At 45.2% G+C, this 26,259-nt stretch overlaps 1 protein-coding gene across 6 annotated transcripts in view; it reads right to left on the reverse strand.

Annotated features, from left to right (window-relative positions):
- Positions 1–26,259, reverse strand: part of ERBIN (erbb2 interacting protein) — a 252,164-nt gene that overhangs the window by 90,033 nt on the left and 135,872 nt on the right. For all 6 annotated transcript variants that reach the window (XM_075932367.2, XM_075932365.2, XM_075932362.2 and 3 more), the window contains 2 exons: positions 2,686–2,764; positions 941–1,030 (listed from right to left, as the gene is read on the reverse strand). In XM_075932367.2, the coding sequence (XP_075788482.2) occupies positions 941–1,030; positions 2,686–2,764 (169 nt within the window). The remainder of the gene's footprint in view (positions 1–940; positions 1,031–2,685; positions 2,765–26,259) is intronic.

A 26,259-nucleotide genomic window follows, 5' to 3' on the forward strand; every position in this document is an offset into this window, starting at 1 on the left:
TACAATCTCTTTTTTGTAATTCATAAATATATTTTATGTTTTAATCTAAACCAGAAAGTTTACAGTTCAGTGTTTGGGAATCTTAGTTCAAGAGTCTGTTGCATTTTCTCTTATATTGAGAGAGAGGCAAACTCTTTGAGTTTACACTGTACAGTTCCCTATATAGCGCAAGATGGTATAATTTTGGATTTCTACTTGGGGTGGGCAGAGAGCTGGAAAGCTGGAAGTTATTTTGGCAGTAGCCTCTCTATTGTTGGTTCATGCAGCTATCTGTCAGAAAGCCTGCACATAAGTTCAGCTGAGTGTATCCCTGATTGTGTGAATGTTCGGGTAAATGCAAGCTGGGCAACTTATCACAGGAGCACCACGGAGGAAGCACAGACTGGTGAATCAGAGGGCTCAATGGTAATCCAGTTCCATCTTGGGCAGAACCTATAACTCAGGGTTCTGCGATAACGGATAGTGAATATGTTTTTAAGCACTAAATGTACAGGAATCACTGAATTACACAAGTGTACTGATGTATAAAAACATATGTCTATAAAAATGAATGGAATAGTGATAAGTAGACTGCTGAAGATGAAGTCTCTGTTTTGCTCTATTCCAACATCTAAATGGTGAACAAGCTGAATTTCGGTAAGATTAGTTTTTCACAATTAAAAACAAGCAGACTTCTCTTATAAAAGTGAGAGAAGCATCTAATTGTTATTTCCCACTAAGTAATGTTTGGTAAAGTTTCTCAAGAGTAGAAATAGAACACTTAGGAAGATCTATTAAAGAGAATGTTGGTGTTTTATTGTTTTACTTGCTTGAAGTTACATGGCACAGAAAAACTTGTTAGAGATTTACCTCCTATTCTGTAAGAGCCAGCAAAAGCTTTTTTGAGTAGTTAAGAAGCAAAACTTAGTATTGCAGGTTTTCAGACGCAAACTAAACTTACCTGCCAAAATTGGCTGGCAAAAACTCAAGGAAAGCATCATTCAGGTACAGCTGGGTTAGGTTTAACAGTTGGGAAAATCCATCTGGAAGCCTACATTTAAAAAAAGGCAGTGTTTTTGTTTCAATGAAGCATAAATCACTTATGTTGAAGTCTCTTACAATACAATATAGTTTCTTTACATACCTGTTAAAAATAAGGTGTATCATCATTTTTACAAGACAGTCTCAGCCTGCACTGGCTATCTTTTCATATCAGGATCAGTTTCAAAGCCTTTGTTTTTCAATGGAATGAACAGGTTACGGTTTACCTATCTAAAAGACTTGTTTTCACATTGCATCCAACTGTGTAAGATGCACTCAGTGAAGATACCAAGGCTAGTGAAAAATTAGTAAAATTCCTTGAGACTTTGGGTTTTTTTAGGAGTGGAAGTGGAGTGATGGTCATTTTCACCAGAGATACCACCTGTGCTACCACTATTTCCAGATACTGGGCAAATGGTCCATCATTTGTGTTCTGTGAAATAGGCTAGAGTCTAGATCAGTGATTTTCAGTGGCTTGTGGTCTATGGATCCCTGGGAGTCCACAGACTATGTCTAAGATTTCCAAAGGGTCTGAACCATCATTGGGAATTTTTAGGGGCTCACAAATGAAAACAGACACAGTTCTAAGAGCCCCAGGGATCCTGAGTTCAATTCCAGATTCTGGAGGGGATATTTTCTTGTGGACACTCTCTTCTGTTGCTTTCCCTTGTGAATCTTGTAACTTTTGCCATTGCTTGCTCCTGCCTGTCCCTGTGCCAGTCCTGTCTCTCCCTCAATAATGCCTTCAATCTCATTTTCTCGGACCAATTACCTTGCCTCAGCTTGCTGTCCAAATTTAACTTATCTTCCCACTCTTGCTCAGTGCTTGTCCCATCTGCATTTCAGTCAGGCTGCTTCCTCCTCTGTGCTGAATGGACACCAGAGACAAATCTCCTTGTTCTTAGTTTCACTGCCAGTGCTACAGACACCAGGAACAGTAATTGCAGGTAAAATCCTGCTCAGTGCCTACAGAACTGGGCTTAAGTCTGCTCAATGCGGATGGACTCTCTGGAGACTTTACCTGCCAAATGTTAGCAAGTTACTGCAATACAATAATTATTATATTATTTGTTGTGGCAAATGCAATTTGTCAAAGTTTTATAACTTGCACAAATTTTCATACAAACACAGGGACATAGTATCTCAATGCTAAATTTCAAGTTGCTGCTCTAAAGCACAGGGACACTCAAGCATCTCAATGAAACAGTCATAAGAATTCAATTTTTTTGTTTATTTGGTTGGGTTTTTTTTAAAACCAGGAGCAAATATATATTTTTCCTCTAACTTTGTTCTTGGAAATGGTTAAATTGTTTTTGCTGAAGCTTTAATCAAACTAGGATTACCAACTTTGGTTGGATGTATTCCTGGGAGGTTTCATCACATGACATTAAAGATTAATCTTTAATTCCTGTAGACTCTAGGTCAATCCTAGAGGACTGGGAATACTATATTAAACTCAATCTGAAGCAAATGCCCAGCACAGAACATTTCAGCCTAGACAGTTAAAATATGGCAAAGTTGTAAGCAACTGAAGAAGAGCATCTTATAATAGGAACTGCTTGGCAACTATAGGTGGCATTACTAACTCCATATATAACTATACAAGCATACAATACACTAAATAGAAAGAAGAATTAGGCTTTTTTTCCCCAAAATGCAACTTACTTTGAAATTGGATTTACACTGGCCTCAACAATTGCCAAAACTTTACAGTTTTTGATGTTTTCTGGAAACTCCTGTATGCCTGTCAAATAAACAACAGGAAACCATGTTATTAAACTCAAGCACACAGAGAAACAATGTTCAATTTAAAATAACATTTTAAAAAAGAACCAATTCATTTAACAACTAACGCAGTAATTCTCTAATATTTCATTTTGAGAACCACTTCATAAGAGAAATATCCTATTTCATGCACTATCTGCTCTTGCAGTACCCATTTGAAATCCACTATTTCTTTCTCAGAATGCTTCATTCTCTGATCTATCAGGAAAGCTTCCACCAACTCTCTAGAGAACCATTGCAACAGTGATTGTCATGGATCAGTAAGGAAGATGAAGGGCCTGATCCGGAGCCTACTGAACTCAATGGCAGGCTTTGGGTCACTCAATCATCAATTACTGATATAAATTTTCAACAACAAACTGTGCTCCGTATCTCTCCTACCACATTTAGACAGACTATAAAACAATCCCCACCTGATGTGCTTATGCAGCCTGAAAGATGTTTATATGCAGAACATAAACACCATTCCTTTTTAAAAAGTCAGTATCTAGCATTCATCATTGGAGAGAGAACTTCCAAATGTTAATTAAGGGTAACTGATGCTGTTGTCTTCCTAAACTCTGCAAATAGCCTGAAACAATGGCACACTTTGTTTTCACTGCCCAGAAAAGTGTTTTTTACCACAGGATACCATGCACTAACTAGTCCACTCTAAAATCCTAATGGAGATAAAGCACTGTAGTTTTACTGTGAGGTAAATCAGACAAGGTTAATCATAGGCAGAGACACAGCATTGACCTACCCTACCTAGTATTTTACAATGGCACAGCTAATGCAGATTAGTTACCGCCCCCCCATTGTTAAAAAGATAAACACACACACATTTTGCAGTGAAGATATCTAGGGATGTGAATGGTTAACTGGTAAGCCTCGCTCTTCATGGGTGAGGCTTACCGGTTCTTAACTGGTAGGGGCTAGAGTAGCTCCCTGCCCGCTATGGGCAGGGAGCTGCTCCAACCCCACGGGGCCCACTGCTAGGGTTGCCAGATGGTTTCAACAAAAATACCAGACACACTTGACATTACATCACAATCTATATTACATCTTATTTAGAAAATACTGGACATTTATATTTTCTCAATTTGTTTCCCGAACAGAAAGCTCAAATACTGGACTGTCAGGTTCAAAACCGGATACCTGGCAACCCTACCCACAGCAAGTAGGGGCTACTCTGACCAGCCGACTGGAGGAGCCACTCACCATAGCAGGTCCGGTTTGGTCCCTTCACTGCAGGCAGGGACTGCTCCAACCAGCCAGCTGGTAGCCCTTGTCTGTGGTGGGGGGTAGAGTGGATGGTGCTGCAGCCCAGCTGTGGCGTAGGGGAGGGCGCACTCCAGAAGTCCAGTGGGGCTAGAGAAGTCTCCCATCCCCCCACTTTAATTGGTTAACCAGTTAACCAATTAACAGGGATTTTACATGCCTAAAGTTAGCTTCAGTAGTGGGAAATTTCCTATTTCTCATTAATTTCACTAGGATGGAAACGCTGAAGCCCAACAGTAACTCATCAGTGCCAACATAATCTTGCTCACCCAGGGCAAGAGTAACAGTCCTGTTTCTCAACCTTAGGTTCAGAGAAGAGAGGTACAATTCCTCAGAGCACACAACTCATAGCCTCAAATTAATTTATATCAGTGACACAAGATGTAGCATTTGTTGGCTAGACCAAAATTTTTTAAATATTTACACTATACAATATACTAAAAGGGGGAAAGAAAGAGAAGCAAAGGGCAACCTTTCTGGTAATCTAAAAAGTAAAACATTTTCTCACTTGATGCAACAATAAAATATTGAACAAACAGCTAAATATTCTGCAAACCTCTCATTCATATGAGTGCTAGTCCAGCTGTCAAGTCAGGATAATATTGTCACACACCACAATAACTGTGTTAGGATCTCAGCTTTGGAACATTCTCTGGAAAGACCCTTTTAGTGTGCCAGACTCCACTCCCTTCTCTAAGGTAAATCATATGGTTTCACCCCCTCCTTATACTGGATCTCTAGGCCTTTAGCACTCTACCTTTACACTGGTTTGGTAGCACTTTATAGACTAACAAAACATGTAGATGGTATCATGAGTTTTTGTGGGCACAGCCCACTCCGGTCATCTGAAGAAGTGGGCTGTGCCCACGAAAGCTCATGATGCCAGCTACATGTTGTGTTAGTCTATAAAGTGCTACCAGACTATTTGTTGTTTTTTTTCTGTAACAGACTAACTCAGTTACCCCCTGAAGCTACCTTTACACTGTGAGCTCTGCTCTGCTAGAACACTGAGACAGACCACTGAGGGAGACTTATCCAATCTCACTGAGCACTCTACCTCCACAAGCATATGCAGTGACAGTCAGTTATGTCAAACAGTAGGGTGTATTAGTTGACTAGAACCTTAATACAGAAAAAATGAAGGTCACATGCAAAGCTCTCCCCCTTTGCTCAGCACTCTGATGTCCTCAATCAGACTTCTCAGTTAGCAAACAACACTTACCTCCCATCTTACACCTCTCCACTGCTTCATCTCTAAGATGGGGAAATGTGGCTCTGCCTCAGGGGTGATGTGTAAACTAGGCAGGGGAAAGCTTTGTCTTCCCAAACTGCCAGCCTGGCCCCTCTCATAGGGTACGTCTAGACTACATGCCTCTGTCGCCAGAGGCATGTAGATTAGGCTACCAGACATAGGAAAATGAAGCTGCGATTTAAATAATCGCTGCTTCATTTAAATTTACATGGCTGCCACGCTGAGCCGACAAACAGCTGATCAGCTGTTTGTCGGCTCAGCGCGATAGTCTTGACGCGTGGGTGGCGACATCAAAGGTATTTGTCGACCACCCAGGTATACCTCATCCCAGGAGGCATACCTGGGTGGTCAACAAATACCTTTGATGTCGACACCCGCGCGTCCAGACTATCGCGCTGAGCCGACAAACAGCTGATCAGCTGTTTGTCGGCTCAGCGCGGCAGCCATGTAAATTTAAATGAAGCAGCGATTATTTAAATCGCCGCTTCATTTTCCTATGTCTGGTAGCCTAATCTACATGCCTCTGGCGACAGAGGCATGTAGTCTAGACGTACCCTCACTCTACACACAGAATGCCTAATATAGGCATACTGGGGTCAGAATGCTGCTGCCCCTGAATGCCACCCTCCCCATGCTCCAGGGCTGGGAAGGCTGGTGCTATGCACTGCCCGCTCTCATACTTCAGGACCACATGCCACCTGCCGTCCTCGTGCTCTGGGGCAAGGGTGGCTTGGCCATGTGCTGCCTGCCCTTTCTGTGCTCTAGGGGTGGGGAGACTGGGGTCACATGCCACTTGCCGCCCTCTCTCCCCATGCTCTGGGGCCAGGCAGGCTAGGGCCACATGACTCCCCACCTCCCTGTGGTGCTGGGTGGGGCGGGGGCTTGGCTCCCACGGGGACAGGCCCTGGGCAGAAGCCTTACTCTGATCCACTGCCCATGCTCTGTCTCCCCGCTAAGAGTCAGGGAATCTAGATCTCTCTGGGTCACTGGTTATTAGGTGTCCATGTCCAGGCAACTGGATCTGCCACTGTACAGGCAGTCCCCGGGTTACGTACAAGATAGGGACTGTAGGTTTGTTCTTAAGTTGAATTTGTATGTAAGTCGGAACTGGTACATATTGTAGGGGAAACTCTAGCCAAACATTTCTCCAGAGCTCAGTTTTATTCTCCCACACCTCACTTCCCTCAGTCCTTTATTCTCAAGCTGAGGTGTCTGCTGAGAAAAGCCGCTCCGCGTCTCCCTGGTCTGCTGGGGGAGGAGGGTGCGCTAGCTTTGTGTCTCCCTGGTCTGCTGGGGGGAAGCAGCTAGTGCAGGGTTGCCTCACCCCGTTTGTAAGTAGGGATCCGAAGTAAGTTGGATCCATGTAACCTGGGGACTGCCTGTATTCTCAAAAGCTCCACTGATATGTAGAGCTCTGGGTAGATATAAAATCTGTATCCATACCTGCATCTGTATTCAAAAAAAGAGCCACAAAAGGGGAGGGATAGCTCACTAGTTTGAGCATTGGCCTGCTAAACCCAGGGTTGTCAGTTCAATCCTTATGGAGGACATTTAGGGATTTGGGGCAAAAATTTGTCAGGAATGGTACTTGGTCCTGCTGTGAAGGCAGGGGACTGGACTTAATGACCTTTCAAGGTCCCTTCCAGTTCTAGGAGACAGGTAATCTCCATTAATTTATGTGCATTGACATCTGTGGATGTGAATACTCACTAATATAAAGCAGATACTTATAGATTTGCAGGCCTCTACTGTTATGGGACCTAAAGCCAGACAACAATGAAACATGTAGGCTTCTTAAAAACATTTAGCTGTCACAAATATGCAATTTTAAGTTTATACCATGCCTACTGAGCTTAATTAAAAAGAGAAACTACCTCTATGCTTCAAATGAGTGTGACGCCCCTTCTGAAGAAGAAAAATGAATTATTTATACTTAAAAAGTAGACATGTAAAATTATATAATTATTTGTAATCTGATGATTACCAATAATTAATACTTAAACCATGTTTAAAAAGGCAGTTACACAGCCAAAAAATGTTTTAGTTAAAATAACAAACAACAAGAAAATAAAAGATGTGGATAGCAAATGAAGTTGGGGATGGGCACTAAAACAAACTACAATAGTTTTATTTACATTTACATTAAATTTGTTTTCTGGTAAATGGAAAATATTCTCTATTTTGTCGACCGATGACAACTAATCCTTGCTGTAATCCAACAACAAAGGGATGAACAAATTCCAAAATTAAAATACCGGCTTAGAACTTACTCTAAACTGGTTTGTGCATCAGCAAATCAAAATGTACAAAATTTCCATGATCTATGTATTGAAACAAGTTTCCAACAATTTACTTTTTTTTAAACAAATGGACTGTTATCTATAACTATAGCAGAACATGAGAATGGCCATACTGGGTAAGACCAATGGCCCATCTAGCCCAGCATCTTCTTTTCCAACAGCACGCAATACCAGATACATCAAAGGGAATGAGTACAACAGGCAATCATCAAGCGATCCATCTCCCTGTTGCCCACTCTCAGCTTCTGAAAGTCAGAGGCTAGGAAGATGCAGTGCATGGGTTGCATTCCTGACCATCTGAGGTAATAGCCACTAGAGGTGTGTCTACACAGCACCCGAAACTCAAAATAAGATACGCAATTTGTGCTACACAAATTGCATAGCGTATTATGGGTCTATTTCAAAATAGCTTATTTTGTCATTTGGTGCTATCTACACAGCGCCAAATTGTGAAATACAGCGCTATTTTGAGCCATCCTTACTCCTTGTAGAATGAAGTTTACAGGGACGGCGAAATAGCGCATCTGCTATGTTTCGCAATAGCAGACATGTTCAAAAGACATGGGGTAGCTATTTCGGGATACCTCTTTGCTGTGGAGACATACGCTGATGGAACTATCCTCCATAAACTTGCATAATTATTTTTTGAACCTCATTAATTTCTCACCCAGTTTTTACATTTTGTAATGGGCCGGCAGCGGCCCCAGCCTCGGCAGAGTGCCCAGGAGGCCAACGCGCCGCCGGGAAGGTGCGCCCGCCGAACACCGTGAGGAGCAGAGCCCTGCGGCCGCGAGGAGTAGGGCCAGCTAGCGGGCCGAGCTAGATGTGCACAGTCCCGGCGAAGGATGCTATGACACAACTCCGTCCCCTGCATCCTGATGTAGGGGCGCCGGTAACGCCGGGGGCGGAGGAGATGGCGTGACCTCCGGCGGGAGGTTCAAAAGCCGCCCCGGAGCCAGGGCAAGGAGGAGGACGCCAGGGAGGCCATTCCTCCCTCCCCGGTGGAGACGGGACACTGGGGGAGCGGTAGAGCAGAATCCTGCGTAACTCTGACGAAGAAGTAAGGATTACCGGCCTGGGCCTGGAAACCACGGACTCAAGGGCAGCTAGGAAGCAGCCCAGGGCAGGGCCACTCTGGCACCCGTGGGCTGACGCATTACGGGGTGGGACCCTGTCAGCCGGATGAGGGTCAGCACCCAAACCCTTAGGGCCCCGGGCTGGGACCCGGTGGAGAGGGTGGGCCCGGGTCCCCCTAAGCCCCTGGATTCCACCATGCTGCACCCAACACAGGAGAAAAGGGAGTAAGACGGAGATGGGAGGTCCCGCCACCCCAAGAACCGAGGGGAAGGACTTAGGAACCCGGGAAATGAACTGGGAGTGCCGGGCTCGCTGGGCCCTGCTTTACTCTCCCCCACCCCAGGGGGGGCATCGGGAGCTCGCGCCCACCAAAATACTGAAACCGTAAAAACCCGACAGCGGACTCACTGGGATGTGACCCCGCATAGGGGGTTGCGCGCTCGCGCCCAGAACTAGATCCGTCACACTGTTAGAAACAAATAATATGGACAAAAAAAATCATAACTGAAAGTGAAGATCTTTTTTTGTATGGCTAAGGAGCAAAACAATTTTCCAAATTTACAACTACTCCTAAATCCAAGGAAACCTGCATAAACACCATGTATTACACAGCGAGTCTAATCTCTACAGTCTCTGCTAAAATATCTATCAGAACATGTCAGAGATCTGGGCAACAAAATAATTTGAAAGACAGACACTATAAAATAGTTTACAAAGTGAGGAGGAAAAATGGCAACGCCCATTTTTACTGGCCAAGAGCACCACCTACACCAGTGGTTCCCAGCCACCAGTCCACGGACTGGCACCCAGCTAAGAATCTCTGGCTGCTGGGCTACAGAAGCTCTGGAGACCGGGGCTAGGATACACCTCTCAGTGCCTCCCCTCCTGCCATGTCTGTTAGAAGAGACATGTTCTGACCTGCCTCTCAGCCAACCAGTGACAGGCAGGGGCAGGGGCTCCTCCTGGCTGTGGAAGAGAGGTTCACTGCACAGTGTGAGGGCTGCGTGGAGCCCAACAAAACATCTTTGGAGGTGCTGCAACCCGGGCAGCAGCGCTCTGTTGGTGGCTGGGAGGCAGCGCAGGGCTGGGGGGGAGTTGGTGGCAGGCACTGGGGGCTCCAGGGACAGAGCTAGTGCTGTGGGGCTCTGGGAGTGAGGGAGCTACAAGAGGCAGAGGGTGGCACTGGGGAGCTCTGGGGCATACTTGGGGGCTCTGGGGGCAGGACTAGTACAGGGGAGTTCTAAGGGGCAGGGGCTTTAAGAGGTGGGGGGGCTGACAATGAGGGGCACTGGGGCGTCCAGGGTGGAGAGCTAGCACTGCGGAGCTCTGGGGGCAGGGCTGGCACTGGGGGGAGGGGAAACTCTGGGAGAGTTGGGCGAAGGGGGCTCTGGAAACAGGAGGTTGGCACTGGGAGAGGGTTTGATGGAGGGGCTCTAAGGAGCGGGGGACTAGCACTGAGGCATTTGGGATGGGGGGTTGTCACTGGGGAGCTCAGGTGTAGGGGACTCTGGGGTCAGTGGCTGGCACTGAAGGGTAGTGGAGTGGGGGGGCTCTAGGGGTTAGGGCTGGAATCGGGGGCTCTGGGAACCAGGGCTTTTTAGACCGTGGACCAGCAAACCCATTCACAAACTTTTGGCAGACCAGTAAAATTTTATTTTTGAATATTTATTATTTGCGTAATGAATATATAAAAAAAAGTTTCCTGTCTGCCAAAAGTTTGTGAATGGCTTTGCTGGTCCGCTGTATAAAAAAGGTTGGGAACCACTGACCTAAACCATGCACCTAGATCTTTATTATCCAATAATTAAGAAACAATCTGTTATTAAAATTGCTTTCCCTCTCCCCCCGCCCACCCCATAATATGCTGCAATGCTCTTACACCTTCTATGGGTATTTTTATTTTACGTAAGGTTATATTATCTTAAGCACCATAAATAAAATCTTATCACAATAGTACTTTAGACTATTTTATAAATAAAAATGCTGATTAATCACAGTTTTTAAATTCATTCTACAAATCTATGGATTTGTCTATTAACATTTAATTATTTTGACAAAACCTTTTACACCAACTGATCTCCAGTTAATAAGAAATATTAACATATGATAAAGCTAATTCTTAAAATCTTGATACAAATATAGGGTTAATGCTCTTACCCAGCAATACAAGTGGAGGAACATTATAACAAGATGATGAACATTTCAATGCCAGACTCTCTGCTCCAATGGAAGAGACTCTTCTCGAGTTCTGAGATCAGGAATCTAGAGGACAGAGCTAAGAAATACCCACCTACCATGGAGTGCTCCTTCTCTGACCTCACTGATAGCCACGAGAGTGTTAATGCACCTCCAAGCAACATTAACTCCTCTCTGCAGCCTGTACTGACCAGCTCCAGGGAGGCAGTCAAGGACAATGGCTCTAAAAAAAATCACACTTAAAGTGGGAAGTGGATTCAGAGATCAAGGAGTGGCAAGCCGTAACCAGAGAATCCTGAGGTAGGAAGAATTTAAGCTCCCAAAAATAACATTTTGAATTGCTTGCACAATTTCTGATTTGACAAAACCAGACCATATTAGTTTTGATTACAATTTCCAGTTACTAGACTGGCATGGTAAACTGTAGTGCTACAGAACAATCATCACAGTTAAACATGTACTCCAGCCACAAACTATTTTTTAAACCTAAGTAAGCAGGCTGTTTTGAAGGTAGCAAATCATACTGTTGACTTTTCCACATAGGTCTAACAAGTAACAATTATGACCCCTCTAATCCAGACTCCTGAGTCTCTCTCAGAAAGAATCTGTTAATTATGGCTATTGTTGAACTTCTGTTTTGATTTGTGTGAGGGTTTGAACTCTTATTTACAGAGAATGGTTTAGGAAATCCATCGATCTTCACAGTATCCATGTGTTTAGACAATACGCTACAATGACTCTTTTGACAAATGCCTCACCGAGTTCAAGTGCAAATCACAAAGAAAAAAAAGCTAGAAACCAAAACTTGTAAATACCATGCTCCAAAATTTGTTATGCAATAAAAGGCTACATCCACAAACCTGAAATACCCACTAGCTATATTCCACTTGTAGCATGAAATCTCTTCTTGACCTGCATCAAGCAATTCCTCCCAAATCTCTGGATGGAACAAGCCTGATAGGGCATAAAACTTTTTTAAACCAATGTGTGAAATATACGGTGAAGAATATATTGCATATGCAGCGTGAATAATTTTCCAGATATAATTAAGGAAGTCTCTTCAACTCATGTGTCATTAACTGAAAGTGTACCTCAAGATTTTATGTATTGCTTAAGGGTATCAATACCCTTTGAGCAAGGCTCAGTTGCTGAATTCCCAAGCCCCCTTTCTTCATGCACCCAAACTGGAAATAACAGTTCCCCTGGAATTGCAGCCAGTCTGCTGTTCTGGCATATACATATTTGAATGGAGGTCAGTCCAGGCTGAGGCATTTTGATGACTTTCCCATTGTTACCCCTTCTGCTAGATACAAGGATTTCTTTTAATATCTCCTGTATGTCCCAGTTAAAGATGGAGGTCATAGGGCAAAAGTGAAAGGCATAGTACAGTTTATAATTCAAATGACATTCACAAAACAGACTGGAGTTCGTAGATTGATTTAGACTTATATAAGCAGAATCTGTATGAGCCCTACCCCCCTCACTCACACCTTTTGCCTTAAAAGAAGAAGTTACTCATTCTGTGCAGTAACGATGGTTCTTTGAGATGTGTCCCCCTGTGGGTGCTCCACTCAGTTGTCGGCGTGTCCTCGCGATGGCATTCAGAGATTTTTCACCTAGCAGTGCCTTCCCGTGCTGCGCATACATAGCAGCCATCTCACATTGTTTTCATCCATTAGCCATGCATATGGCACGAGTGTCCCTCCATTCCTTTTCTACCGGAAACCCTCTAACAGACTCCAAAATAGAGGGAAAGAAGGGAGAGTAGTGGAGAACTCACAGGGACATACATCTCAAAGATATATTGTTACTGCACAGGGTGAGTAACTACTTCTTCTCCTTCAAGCGGTTGACTCAGGTGACTGAAGAGCAGTACCCACAATAGTGGTGGGTGGGACTTTGGAGTTTTCTGCCAGGAAAAGCAAGGACAGCATTATTCATGGATGTGGTACATACTGTCCTTAATGTTGTGCAAAAGTATGCGAGGAAGACCATGTAGCCACTCTGCAGATGTCAGCTAGTGGTACATTGTGCAAAAAGGCAGTGGATGCAGCCATTGCTCTGGTGGAATGCGCAGTGACCGACTGTGGTGGCTCTTGGTTTTAGAGTCTGTAGCAAATGTTTATGCTAGTTGCTATCCATCTGGATAGGTGCTGCATGGAGGTGGCTTCTCCCTTGGTAGGTCCAGACATGGATATAAAAAGTCTACTTGATTTTCTAAAAGGTTTAGTCCTATCTATGTAGAATATGAGTGCCCCTCTTGTATCAAGGGTGTGTAATATCCCCTCCCTCAGGGAGTTGTGTGATTTGGGATGGTAAATGGGTAAATAGATGGGCTCGCTGATATGGAACTTCAAAATGACCTTCAGTAAAAAATTAATCTGGGGCCTGAGGATAATCTTATCCTTGGTGAAGAGTGTTTAGGGTGGGCCCAACATAAGGGCTGCGATCCCCCCTACACTTCGTGCCAATGTGATAGCGAGGAAGGACATCATCATGGCCAAGTGCTGAATTGAGGCCGTCGCTAAAAGTTCGAAAGGTGGTCTTCCTAATGAGTCCAACACAAGGTTTAGGTCGCATGGCAGAACAAGCAGACAAATGCAGGGTTGTGCTTTTGATAGGCTAGGAACCACTTGGTGATGGGATGAGCGAACACCAAGATGTCATTTACTGGCTCATGGAAAAGAGTGATAGCCGAGAGATTAACTCTTATGTAGCTGATAGAGAGCCTCGCATCACTGAGATCTATTCAGTATTCTAGTATGGTAGGTATTGAGGAGATATGTCGTTGTAGATGGTGCTGACTACACCAATCCTGAAACTTCTTCCATTTGTTTTGATAGGTGTATCTCGTGGAAGGCTGGCGACTGCTGAGGAGGATCTGTTTCACTCTCTGAGGGCAGGTAAGTTCGGCATTCTGGAACCATGGAGAAGCTAGGAGGTAAGCTTGAGATTCTGAGGGTTTGGGTGGTACATTCACCCCCTGTGTTGAGTTAACGTCTGGGAAGTGATGGGGAATTGAATAGGTTTGGCAATTGACAGGTAAAGAAAATAAGGAAGCCAATGCTGTCTCAGCCAATATGATGACTTTCGCTCGATCCTCTCGGATCTTGTAGACTACCCTGGAGATCACGGGAATTGAAGGGAATGCATATGAAAAAGGAGACATCCATGGTATGGTAAGCGCGTCCCCCCGCAGAGTGTTTGTCCTGAAACCTTGGGAACAGAAGTGATGACGTTTGCAGTTGATTGTCATGGCGAAGAGATCTATGACTGGGAACCCCCATTGCCAGAAGATAGACAGGATGACTGTCAGTCTAAGTGTCTAAGTTCTCACTCGCGCTGTTGGGAAAATTGTCTGCTAGGTATTCTGTTGACCTGGTATGTACATTGAGGTCAGTGTAATGTTGTTCTTCATGCACCAGTTCCAGAACTTGATTGCCTCGGCATATAGTAAGCGTGATCGGGCAGCCCCCCATCTGTTGATGTAATACATACGGGGAGTGTTGTTCATGAGGACATGTATGGTACGACCGTGGATCAGTGGTAGGAAATGGACACAAGCATTGCAGACTACCCAGAGTTCCAAAACACTGATATGCAGCTTCGTCTCTCAGTGTGACCATCTGCTCTGCACCATGTAGTGCCCGCAGTGAGCTCCCCAACCTAGAAGGAAAGTGTCTGTAGTGATTATCAACGAGGGAGCTGGCGGATGGAAGGGACTCTGGTGAGAAGATTGTGTGGGCAAGTCCACCATCGGAGCAATGTCAGCACTAGTGCTGTGGGTGTAATTTACTTGGTGAGGCTATGCCAGTTGTGAATATACACAGATGCCAGCCAGGCTTTTAGGTATCTCATGTGGAGTCTTGCTAGGGACACCATGAAAGTCGTGGCTGCCATGTGTCTTAGGGTTTGTAGGCATGTGTGGACAGTTCTCAGTGGGTCTGTAGAATGGTTTGTACAATGTCGCACAGTGTTTCAAAACAGCTCAGAGGGAGAAACGCCTTGGCCACCACAGAATCCAATTAATTCTACTCTGGATCCCACCCAGAGAATAGATTTCTCTATGTTTAGTAAAAGCCCCAAACAGGGAAAATGTCTGGAGTAAGATTTGTCATGATCATTGTATGCTGTCAAGAGAACCACTTGATTAAACAATTGTTGAGGTATGGGACTATGACTCCCCCCTGCTTTCTGAGGAAGGCTGTGATTATGGCCAGGGTCTTGGAGAAGATGTGCGGTGCTGTCAATAGTCCAAAAGGGAGGACACAATATTGGTAAAGTTCTTGGCATCACGAACCAGAGGAACCGCCTGTGGGCCGGATGTATTGTTATATGAAAGTACGGATCTTGAAGGTCGAGGGATGAGAACCAGTCCCCCTTATCCAGTCCCGGGATGATGGTTCCCAACGTTACCATTCTGAACTTGGTTGTTGCATACGAACTTGTTGAGCTTCCCGACATCTAAGACTGGCCTCCACACCCCTCTCTTTTTCAACATGAGGAAATAGTTGGAATAGAAATCTATTTTGTGAAACTCTGGTGGCACTCGTTCTATGGCACCTCAGCTGAGTAGTTTTTTAGCTTCTGCTTGTTGTTTTGGCAGGTGTATCTCGTGGAGGGCCATCAACTTTTCAATAGAATGTGTTTGACCCTATCTGAACAGGTAAGTTCCTCATTTTGGAACCATGGAGAAGCCATGCTGTGAGTTTCAGAGTTTTGATGTTCAGATGGCATGTCTTGCCAGAATGTTGCGTTAGGAGGTGTGGCACCATAGAGAGGGGGATCAGTTGATCTACTGAAAGGTAGTGCAGATAAGGGAACCAGGGTTTTTTCGGCCAGGTGAGGACTATCAGAATTACTGTGGCCTGGTCAGACTGAATCTTGTGGATCACCCTGGAGAGTGGGAGATTGGTGGAAAGGCGTAAAGTAGGGGAGCTGTCCAGCAAATGGTAAAGGCATCCCCCTCCAATCTCTTGCCCTGCCCTGCGTGGGAGCAGAATATGCAGCATTAGCACTTGAGTACTGTTGCAAAAAGGTCTATAACTGGGAATCCCCATTTGCGAAAAACTGGGAGGAGAACATTCTTGTTGATCCCCATTCATGTTGCTCTGAGAAATGTTTGCTCAGTTTGTCAGCCCTCACTTTCAGTTGTCCTGGTAAATATGTGGTGGTTGGAGTTATGTGGTTCCTGGTACAACAGTTCCAAAATTTGATTGCTTCTGCATAGTGAGCGTGATTTGGCACCCCTGTCAACTGACATAAAACATAGAGGGTGTATTGTCTGTGAGGACACGAATGGTTTTGCCCTTTATCAAGCGGAGGAAGTGAGAACATACCTTGTGAATGGCCCTGAGCTTGAGGATGTTGATATGAAGGTGCCTCTCCCATTGGGACCATCTGCCCTGAATTATCACTGTGCCACAATGGGCACTCCAGCCCAGAAGTGATGAGTCCATCGTTATTGTTAATGACAGATCTGGTTAGCAGAAGGGCATGCCAGCAAGTAGGTTGGTTGGAGAAGTCCACCAGTCGAGAGACTGTACAATTGGCACAGGAAGTGAGAGACGCTTCACGAGGCTGTGTCGGTTTGGAATGTAGATAGTTGTGAGTCAATGCTGTAGATGCTGCATGTGTAGCCTCGCAAACAGGACTACAAAGGTTGTAGCAGCGATGTTCCCCAGTAATTGGAGGCATGTGTGGGCTGTGGAAAAGGGAGTGTGCTTGACCCCTCTCCCCCCCAAGTAAGATTGCATGGCTCCTTGAATCTTTGTGATGGCAGGTACGTTCTTGTTGTCACTGAATCTAGAAGTGCTCCAATAAATCTTTTGCGTGGGCTGTATAGTGGACTTGTGTATACTGATAAGTAGGCCAAAACGGGAAAAGCATTCTCTGGTAGTGGTTGTCGTAGCTACAGTTTGTTGACGTGTGGATCATTTGATTAAACAGTTGTCAAGGTATGGGAAGATGATGACGTTTTGTCTTCTGAGAACAGCCTTGGCCACGGCTAATGTCTTCAAGAACACTCGAGGGGCTGTAGAAAGATCAAAGGGAAGGACCCAGTATTGGTAATGGTCTTGTCCTATAACGAATCTGAGAAATCTCCTGTGAACAGGATGAATAGTTATATGAAAATATGCATCTGAAGATCGAGGGCTGAGAACCAGTCCCCTTTGTCCAGTGCGGGTATGATAGTTGCAAGGGTCACCATTCTGAATTTTGTGTTGAGGATGAACTTACTGAGTTTATCCAAAATTGGCCCCCAGCCCCGTTTTCTTGGCTATTAGGAAATAATTGGAATAGAACCCTCTTCCCCGATATACTGTGGGAATTTGTTCTATTGCCCCTAGGATGAGTAGCTTTTGTACTTCTTCTATTTGGGGCTCATGAGATGGGTCCCTGAGGAGGACTGGGGATTGGGTAGTGGGTATGGATGTGAAGGGGATTGTGTAGCCCGATTTGATAATTTCCAGGACCCACTTGTCTGAAGTGATGTGGGACCATTCTTGGTAGAAGGGTCTCAGGCAGTAATGGAAGGTGACATTTGGATGTACTGGATCTTGTGGAGTGGTCACTCAGATCCCCAAACAAGACTTCAAATTTGTTGTATGTATGAAGTCAACTACGCGTTAGAGGACTGCTTCTGCTGAGTCCTCGTTCTGTTGGAGCATTGCTTGGGCCTGTTGTCGTATGGCCTCTGCTCTTGTCTGTAGTAGTTATAGTCCCTTGGCCTTCGGTAGGGGGTGTATTGTGTCTCTTGTTCGATGGGGTATACATCCCCAGAGTGTGGAGTGTGATACGAGAGTCCTTCATTGAGTGTAGGACTTCATCTGTCTTTGTAGCAAACAGCTGGTTTCTATCAAAGGGGAGGTCCTCCACTTTTGGGACCCCTGATGATTTTAGCCATGCGGCCCTATGAATTACAATTGCTGTAGCTGTAGGCCTGGAAGCTGTGTCAGCAACATCCGTTGCAGCCTGTAGGGCAGTTTTTGCTATCGATAGGCCCTCCTTGATAATGGGACTGGAGGTGTGACCTCTTATTCTCAGGAAGGTCATGTACCAGTTCCTGCAATCAAGTGCAGTTGGCATGATAGTATTTAGCTAAGAGGGCTGTATAATTCGATATCCTAAATTGGAGGGTGGTGGAAGAGCATACCCTGCGGCCAAAGATATCTAGCCACTTATGTTCCTTGTCTTGCAGTGTAGACTTAAATTGTGGGTGTTTGGACTAGTGATTAACTGAGTCTACGACTGGTGAGTTTGGTTGGGGATGTGAGAAGAGGAAGTCCATGCCTTTTGCTGGCACAAAGTACTTTCTATCCGCTCTGCAGTTTGTTGGGGGGAATAGAGACTGGAGTTTGCCAAAGCAATTCTGATGGTTCCAAGATAGATTGTTTAATGGGTAAAGCTATCTTTGAGGATGCCATGGGACATAGTACTGAAAGTAATTTATATTGTTTGTCTTGAACCTCTTGGAGTGTAATGTCCTGTGATTGAGCCACCCGTTTAAATAATTCTTGAAACTTTACATAATCTGTTGGTGGAGAGGGTGATACCTGAAAAACCTGCCTTGTCCGGTCTAGTGGATCTGGGAGCGCGTAAGGAACTTTCACAATCCGAGTCAGGTAAGTTGTCTTTGTCAGTGTCAGCTTGTGGTATCACTGAGGTGAGTGAGACAGCGAGGAATGCGCAGATGTAGTCAGGGAGTGTGTGGCCATGTGTTGTGGCAATGCCGATGCTGTATCTTTTGAGTGGTACACATGGGTGGGACTTGGTCAATATGTGTGCTGTGGCTTCCCAGGGGGCCACTGAAGCTGAAATTTTTGTGGAGAATACATTCACAGTTGGTTAGGCTATGGGAGATGTTGTTGCAGGGAATGATCCTGATATGAATGCTAGGAAGCCACTGATCCCGATGGTGATGAGTGGCATGATGAAAATCTACTCTTCTGCCCACTACCATAGTCAGTTAGTGGTGACAGCAGCGTAGGAGTGCGGGGAGCCATTTCTGCATGTGGCTGTGCACATTAGCATGGGGCAACACTGAAGAGCTTGGTGAACAGGCTCCTGGTCTCAGAAGTGTACCCGGCTGTGGGGATTTTTGTAAATGATGCGTCTTGCGCGACACTTTCGTATGCTCTGGTGCCGGAGCACTTTTGGGTTCAAGCTGCCCAGGGATGGCTTGCTCAGGCATTGCAGGGGTGCCTGTAGGTGCCAGCAGTGGTGGCATATGTGGCTTTGTTGGTGACGTTGCCTAGGCTCCGACTCAGCTCTCCTGGCTGATAGGATCTTGCATTTCTCTGCAGTGCTGGAGACTGACGGCTCCTGGGAAGGGGAGGCTCAGGGTAGTGCTGGTAATGAACATGCCGGGGAAGCCCACGAAACTTTTGAGACTCTAGGGTGGTGAGGCAGCCCTGTCCACAGGCTTTTACTATCCCCCTGTCACCTCATACTTGCCCCCTGATGGTTGTAGGGACTTCTCCCAGAAGAGGTTTTTGAGCTGCAGCTCATAGTCTTTTCTAGCCCTGGCTTTCATATTTTGAGTCCCAGCAGGGGCTGCTGCTGGGTCCCCAGAGCCCAGATTGCAGCCCGAAGGGGGAATCTCCAGCAGGGCCAGTCCCACTGCTCACCAGGAGCCTCTCCCAGGACAGTGCCCCCAGCCTGCCCAGCCCCTATAGCACTTAAGGAGCATGTAAGAGAGACCCCCCCCTTCTTCTCCAGAAGCAGTGCTGCTGGGAGGGTTTGGTCCTGGACTGCTCCCATTGGACCAGATTGTGATCCCTGCCCAGGGCCCAGGAAGCTGTTGCCAGCTCTCAGTGTGTGCGGGGTGGGAGGAGCCAGCCCTTGGAAAGTTGGGAGGGGACTGAAGAGGGGGAGAGGCAGATAAGGGGAGTGAGGGGGAAGAGGAGAAGAATGCAGGAAGCGGTGAAGGGAGGTTGTGGGGATTCAGTGGACACTTATGGGGCAGATAGAAGCAGGGAGGCAATGGAGGGAAACTGAGGGAGGTTACAGGGAAGAAAAGGGGAGGTTGAGGGGAATGGAGGCTGGGGGAAGATTGTGGGAGTAAGAGGAACCTGGCTAGGGAAAGGAGAGACACAGGGCAGGGATTGTACAGAAGGAGATGGGGGAGATACAATGGTAGCTCCCCCACCCCTTTGGGTAGGGGGGAAGGCAGAGGAGACTGGTGGTAGCATTTGGGGACAACAGCTCCTATGTCCCTGACAATTTCAGTTGCTCAATAAGGAACCCCACATGCCCCCAGTCCCTGTCAGTGCTCCTCCCTATGCCCCTTCCCCTACAGGTACCTGTTGTCCCTGGGGGAAGGGCTGCTCCAACCAGCAGCCAGAGGGAAATGCTTTCTGTGACTATTTTTTAGTGTTGTAGACATCAGCAAATTCTACAATGTGTTTTACAACCACATGTATTGTGTACATATAGCTGCAATGTAAAATAACATGTAGACTCTTAAAATTAATTACTATAACGATTATGCACATATGCAAATAAAATGTTACCAGTCCTCCAAAAGTTTGTGAATGGGTTTGACAGTCAGTGGTATAAAAAAAGTTTGGGAACCACTGTATTAGATGATGCCTCTGCTGCTACCATCCTTTGACACCTCCTCCCTCCTGTCAACAGGCTCCTGTGGAATGGGAAAGTAGCGCTATCCCAGGAAGCAGGGTGTGGTGGACACACAGCAGGGAAGCTGTGTGGGCCGCCTCCCCTCCGGCATGAGCAGACCCCATAAACCACCCCCTCCCACCTGAAGGATTGTGCCCTGGCAAGCCCCTTACCATGCCTGCCTCTGAACTGTGAGAGTCAAAAGGTTCCCTTGAGAACTCTGCTGTGGTAGTCACTTTAATATAACTTTGGCCTTGCATAAAACATATCTCCATTGTCTTTACAGACCTTTGCTGTATGTTAACAGATTAGGTTTAAGTTTAACACAATGTAGCTCCTGTAATGTGTGCCCATCTTACTTTTTGTTACAGTGATAACAGCAGCAAGTTTTGCTGTGTACTCCCCCAGCTCCAGTAGTGGTCCATCTGTCACAGATCCACAGGCGAAAATGGACAAAAGAAGACTTGTTCAAGGAGCAAATGGAGTATAGGAATGCGCTCCTGGAAGGAGATGTGGGCAGAGCAGCAGGACAGGATAATAGGACGGCAGAAGAGGAAAGCATGCAGGCAACTGCAAGTCAGGCAACAGGAGAATATCTTTGCCTCTCTGACGGCAATGATGGAGCATGCAACATGCCTGGAGAAGAACCATGCCTCAGAACCTCCTCCGCCCCACTGGCCCCAGCACATAGGAAATGCAAAGGGGGAGAAAGAGGATAGGAGGAGACTCAAAGACAGCCTCACACAACCTTCAGGGTGTCTTGGGAGGCATAAGATTGTCATCCTCGCATTTCTAAGTCCCAGCCCCCCACCTTTCCTTCAGATCCTACGATGGACTTATTTTCTGGCCCAGCTATCTTCCTTAAATAAAAAAGCATGATTTCTGAACAGTCTCTTTATTGCTTATATCGCAGGGGTGGGGTGGGGTTGGGGATTACAGGCAAACACACTGAATGTAAGGGAATCTCCATGAGAGCAACATGAATGAATCTCAAACCTGGCCATTCATAACACTTTCTTTCAAAGCCTCTATGATTTACACTGCCTTGTGCTGTGTAATCCTCATCAGGTTGGTGTCTGGATGCATGCTCTGTCTCAGCCCTCCATCCTGCCAGATAACTTTCCCCCTTGCTCTCTCAAAGATTATGGAGTACACAACAGGCTGCCACTACAAAGGGAATGTTGCATCCACGGAGGTCTAACAGTGAGTAGACTCTTAAACCTTCCCTTTAAATGCAAATTAAATCACCATTCTGCAGTTGCTCAGCCTCTAGTTGAATTGCTAGTAATTTATACCTCTGGGGAGCCAACATAAGGAGGAAAAGGATGCCTTCATGAGCCACAGGCGCAAGGGGTAGACTGGGCCACCAAGGATCACTACTGGCATTTCAACCTCTCCAATTCTGATTTTCTGGTCTGGGAAAAAATTCCAGCATGCATCTTTCTGAACAGGTATGAGTTCCTAAAGATGTGCACATCATGTACCTTTCCAGACCATCACATGCTGATGTCAGTGAAATGGCCCTTGTGATCCACCAGTGCAGCACCATGAAGAAGTACCCCTTATGGTCTATGTATTCCTTGACAAGGTGGTCAGGGGCCAAAATGGGGATGTGTATTCTGTCTATCATCCCCACTTCAGTGAAGGAACCCCATCCCACCAAAGCCATCCACAATGGTATCTACATTTCCCAGAATCTCTACCATCAGTAGGAGAATGGTCTTGATTGCCTTGGCTAATCTTATGACAGCCCCCACTGACTTATTCCCAACTGACCGGAAGATGTCTGGCATTAAAGTTTCCACAGGGCAATTGCCACACACTTCTCCACGGTCAGAGTAGATATCATTCAGATGTCCCTGCGCTTCAGGGAAGGGGAAAGCCATTCACAAAGTTCCATGAAAGTGGCCTTGCATATTCAGAAGTTTTATAGCCACTGCTGATCATCCCATACCTGCAATACTATGTGATCCCACCAGTCTGTGCTTGTCTGATGGCACCAGAACCATTAAAACGAAAGCATTATTTGATACTTGCATTTCAAATGCTGTTTTTCCTTTGCAAAAAAGGTTAAAAGTATTTTAATAATATATTTACCCTAGTTTTAAACAGGCTGAAGTCTCTATATACTGCACTCTAAACACTGTTTAATGTTGGATAATAACTCTGTTAACACCTTAAGCCTATTTATTCCACCTAAATTAATACAACCGATGTTACTGCAATAAATATAATAAACCATGTCTATAAAGCAATAATATAGCTACTTTATATATTTATAATTATCCTACTAAAGAAAAGAGATTGCCAAGCTGAACTGTAGGAACTCTTTTATTGTACAGCATGTTTACTAAACAAATCGTCAAATATCAAAATCAAGGTTTCAGGTTGAAGACCCTGGTCAACAATACCACCCACTGGGCACAGTGTAATTTTTTCCACAAGGTTAAACAAAATCTGTGCAGGAGACAGTTGTCTTGGAGGATGGTCAGGAATTGTGGAATAACTCTCACAGGAATGAAGGACCATTACAATCTCACTATCTTCCACTCTAAGTACCAGGAGTACTTCTTTGACCTTGTTTTCTCTAAATACATACACCATCGATATATATATTTCAAAAATGCCCCCAAAACCAAAACCCTACCAAAACAAAATGTTACACGCCACACACAATTTTCCACTTGGGTACAAAATGGGATAGAGAACATATCGCATGTGACAGATATTAGTTACATCGCTTAGTGCACTATTAAAATACTACACCAACAACAGTAATATACAGAATGGAATCTCAGCAAGTTACTGATAGTAATTCCCAAAAGACAATATTTTTGACCAATGTTCCCTCTAATTTCTTCCCTCTGTGTGGAAAATAAATTTTGTTCTGTGCACCAAGGCATGTGCAGACATGCACCACCATTAGAAACACATCTACTGGGTGTCAGCAACTATGGGCACTCTGCTAAACAGCTGGGCGGCGCCTGACTGGTACCAAGATACAACTGGTATCCTGACCAAGGAACAAAACATGCAAAGGTGATTTGAACTACACTGTCAGACCGCATCCTTCGTTAAACTGGTGAAAATCCAGAGCAACTACCTTGAAATTTTTCCATATTTATGTACTATAAATGAGAACAGATTCTGACCCAAATCTCTTAAATAATGGCGAAATTTAGTTAAAATATACATAGCTGAGATTCACAAAGGTTATGTATATTAATAGAATGGCAACTACTACATTAACTAGATGACATCCTTATCCAGTTACCAGAGTATGACCGGCAGCTAAATTATTATTGGTTCATTGAGTCATATCTAATAAGTAACAGTCACAAAATATTATGGCAAATGTGAGACACAATGCATGGAAAATTTTAATTAAAAGTAAAGCCTCACAAGGCTGTACAAAGGTATAACAGATATAAAAACAAATAAATTGCATATATAGTAACATCTACTAAGGAAGAGTAAAGTATTAATATAAACTTGCTTTCAAGAACAGTCAAGTAAATATCAAATATCCATATACAGAAATGTTAATCTACCATGTTTTATATAAAACAGAAGGTTCTGCAGTAGCTTTACATTTGATGATGCCTTTGGCAAGAGACATCAAAAGGATCACTGTCACTAATCTTATCCCCTTGTATATTTTACACAATTTATTTGCTTAATAAAGAATAAGTTATTGCTTACCTATGAGAACAAGAGTCCTTTTTCCTCTGTAAAGTAATTAAAGGGGAAAACCCATTGAGAGATGTATGGAGGTGAAAAAGATGTTTGTTGTGCAATAAAATGTACCAGCTACGGGCACAAAGTCTTGACTTTACGTACACACCATAGACCAGATCTTCAGTTGGTGTACATTAACTTTAAAGATGCTGCATTAAGACATGCCAGCCGAGGATCTGGCTCCTCATTCAGCTACAAATAAATAACAGAACTCTTATACCGTAACTCCTCACTTAATGTTAGAGATATGTTCCTGAAAATGTTACTTTAAATGAAATGATATTAAGCAAATCCAATTTCCTCTTAAGAATTAATATAAATGGAGGAGAGGGTTAGCTTCCAGAGACATTTTTTTCAGCAGACAAAAGCCAGTATATACATATACTGTAAGTTTTAAACAACCTCAAGAGTTAACATGTTGTTAATATAGCTTCACACTCTAAAAGCAGCATGGATGGAGGCAGGAAGCACCATAAATGCAGGGCAGTGGTTGCAAAAGCTTCCCTGCAGCAACAGATCATGATGATGAACCCATACTATCAGGCTGGAGTGCACCATTCTTTCCTCCAAAGAGTGCATACACGGCTGCACAGTGTGTGGTAGACACAGACAGACAGAAATGAACAGAGAGAGAGAGAAGACAGAGCGCTTGTGTTGGAGAGGGACTCGCAGACAGACATGCATTGCAAAGTTGTTACGGATTAGTCAACTATCCAATAAGCAAATGCTTATCGGATAGCTGAGTCGACTAGTTGATTCCCCCCAGAACCACTTGCTGCCTCTATCAAACAGAGAAAGCAAAGGGGGGGGGGGGGAGAGTAAGAGCAGGTACTTCAAAGCAGCAGAGCTGCACAGAGCCCGTACCTGGGCTCTGTGTGGTGCTGCCCCTTTGAAACGCCACCGCTGCATTTGTGTGGAGCACGGGGTCAGCTGGGGAGTCCCCAGCTCATCCCAGGTTCTGGGGAATGTCCCCAGCTAACCCCGGGCTCCCATGGCATTTCAAAGCGGTAGTGCGGCATGGACCCCAGGGTCAGTGGGGGACTTTGAGTCCCCCACTGACCCCAACTCCAGGAGGGCACTTACACTTTGAAATGCACAAGAGCCCCCACTGAGGACTCTTGTACATTTCAAAGCTGGCATGCCGCGTGCAGCCTGGAGTCAGCGGGACTTCCCATTGGCCCCAGGCTACACGTGGAGTTCTGCATTCCTCCTTTGGAATGTACAAGAGTCCCAGCGGGGATTCTTGTGCATTTCAAAGGAGGAATGTGGAAGTCCCTATCTACTAGTCGATGGAAATTTAATCGACTACTTGACTAGTAAATTACTGCACAGTGCAGAGCTGGCGAGTAGGTTTTGCCGCCATTTGTCAAGCCCTGTCAATAATTTTTGACCAGGGGCACTTCAGAAATGTTTGAAGTGGCCCTACGCTGCTCCAGAAGACCGCACCTACTGGTCTGTGGATGGGGGACTGCGTGAAGTCTTTGCCCATCTCCTCCACAGCACCCCGAGAGAACCGCCAACTGTTCTGAACAACTGGTGGTTCTCTCTAGGCGCCCGTGCCCCTGGTGGTGGGAGAAGACATCACACACTCTCCCCCCGCCCCCTTCCCTAGGTCAATCAGGGCCTGGAGGAATACACAAAGTCTGCCCCCACCCTGCAAGGAAGCACCATGCTTGGAGTCACCAGCCAGCTAAGCATCAGCTGGTGGTTGGCTCTAAATGCCAAGCCCCTTGTGTCACATAAAAAGCCGTATGTAGACCTGCAGGAGTTAAATTTGTATTCCTCTAGGTCAGCCATGAGCCCTGATGGTGAAAATACCAGGTGTTTATCAAACTGCCTTCATCAGCTGCAACTCCCTATGCTTGCTAGCTGAGAGCCGAGCCAATAACATGACCTTGGTTTTCGGAAATGCTGAGAATGTCATTGGGCCAACTCGCACACACTCATCCAACAGCTAAAATATAAGATCACTGGGAGACCCAACCCTCTGGGAGTCTTAGCAGGGACCTA

This window comes from Pelodiscus sinensis, chromosome 6 (assembly GCF_052426305.1).
Source record: "Pelodiscus sinensis isolate ZL-2025 chromosome 6, ASM5242630v1, whole genome shotgun sequence".
Lineage (NCBI taxonomy): Eukaryota > Metazoa > Chordata > Testudines > Trionychidae > Pelodiscus > Pelodiscus sinensis.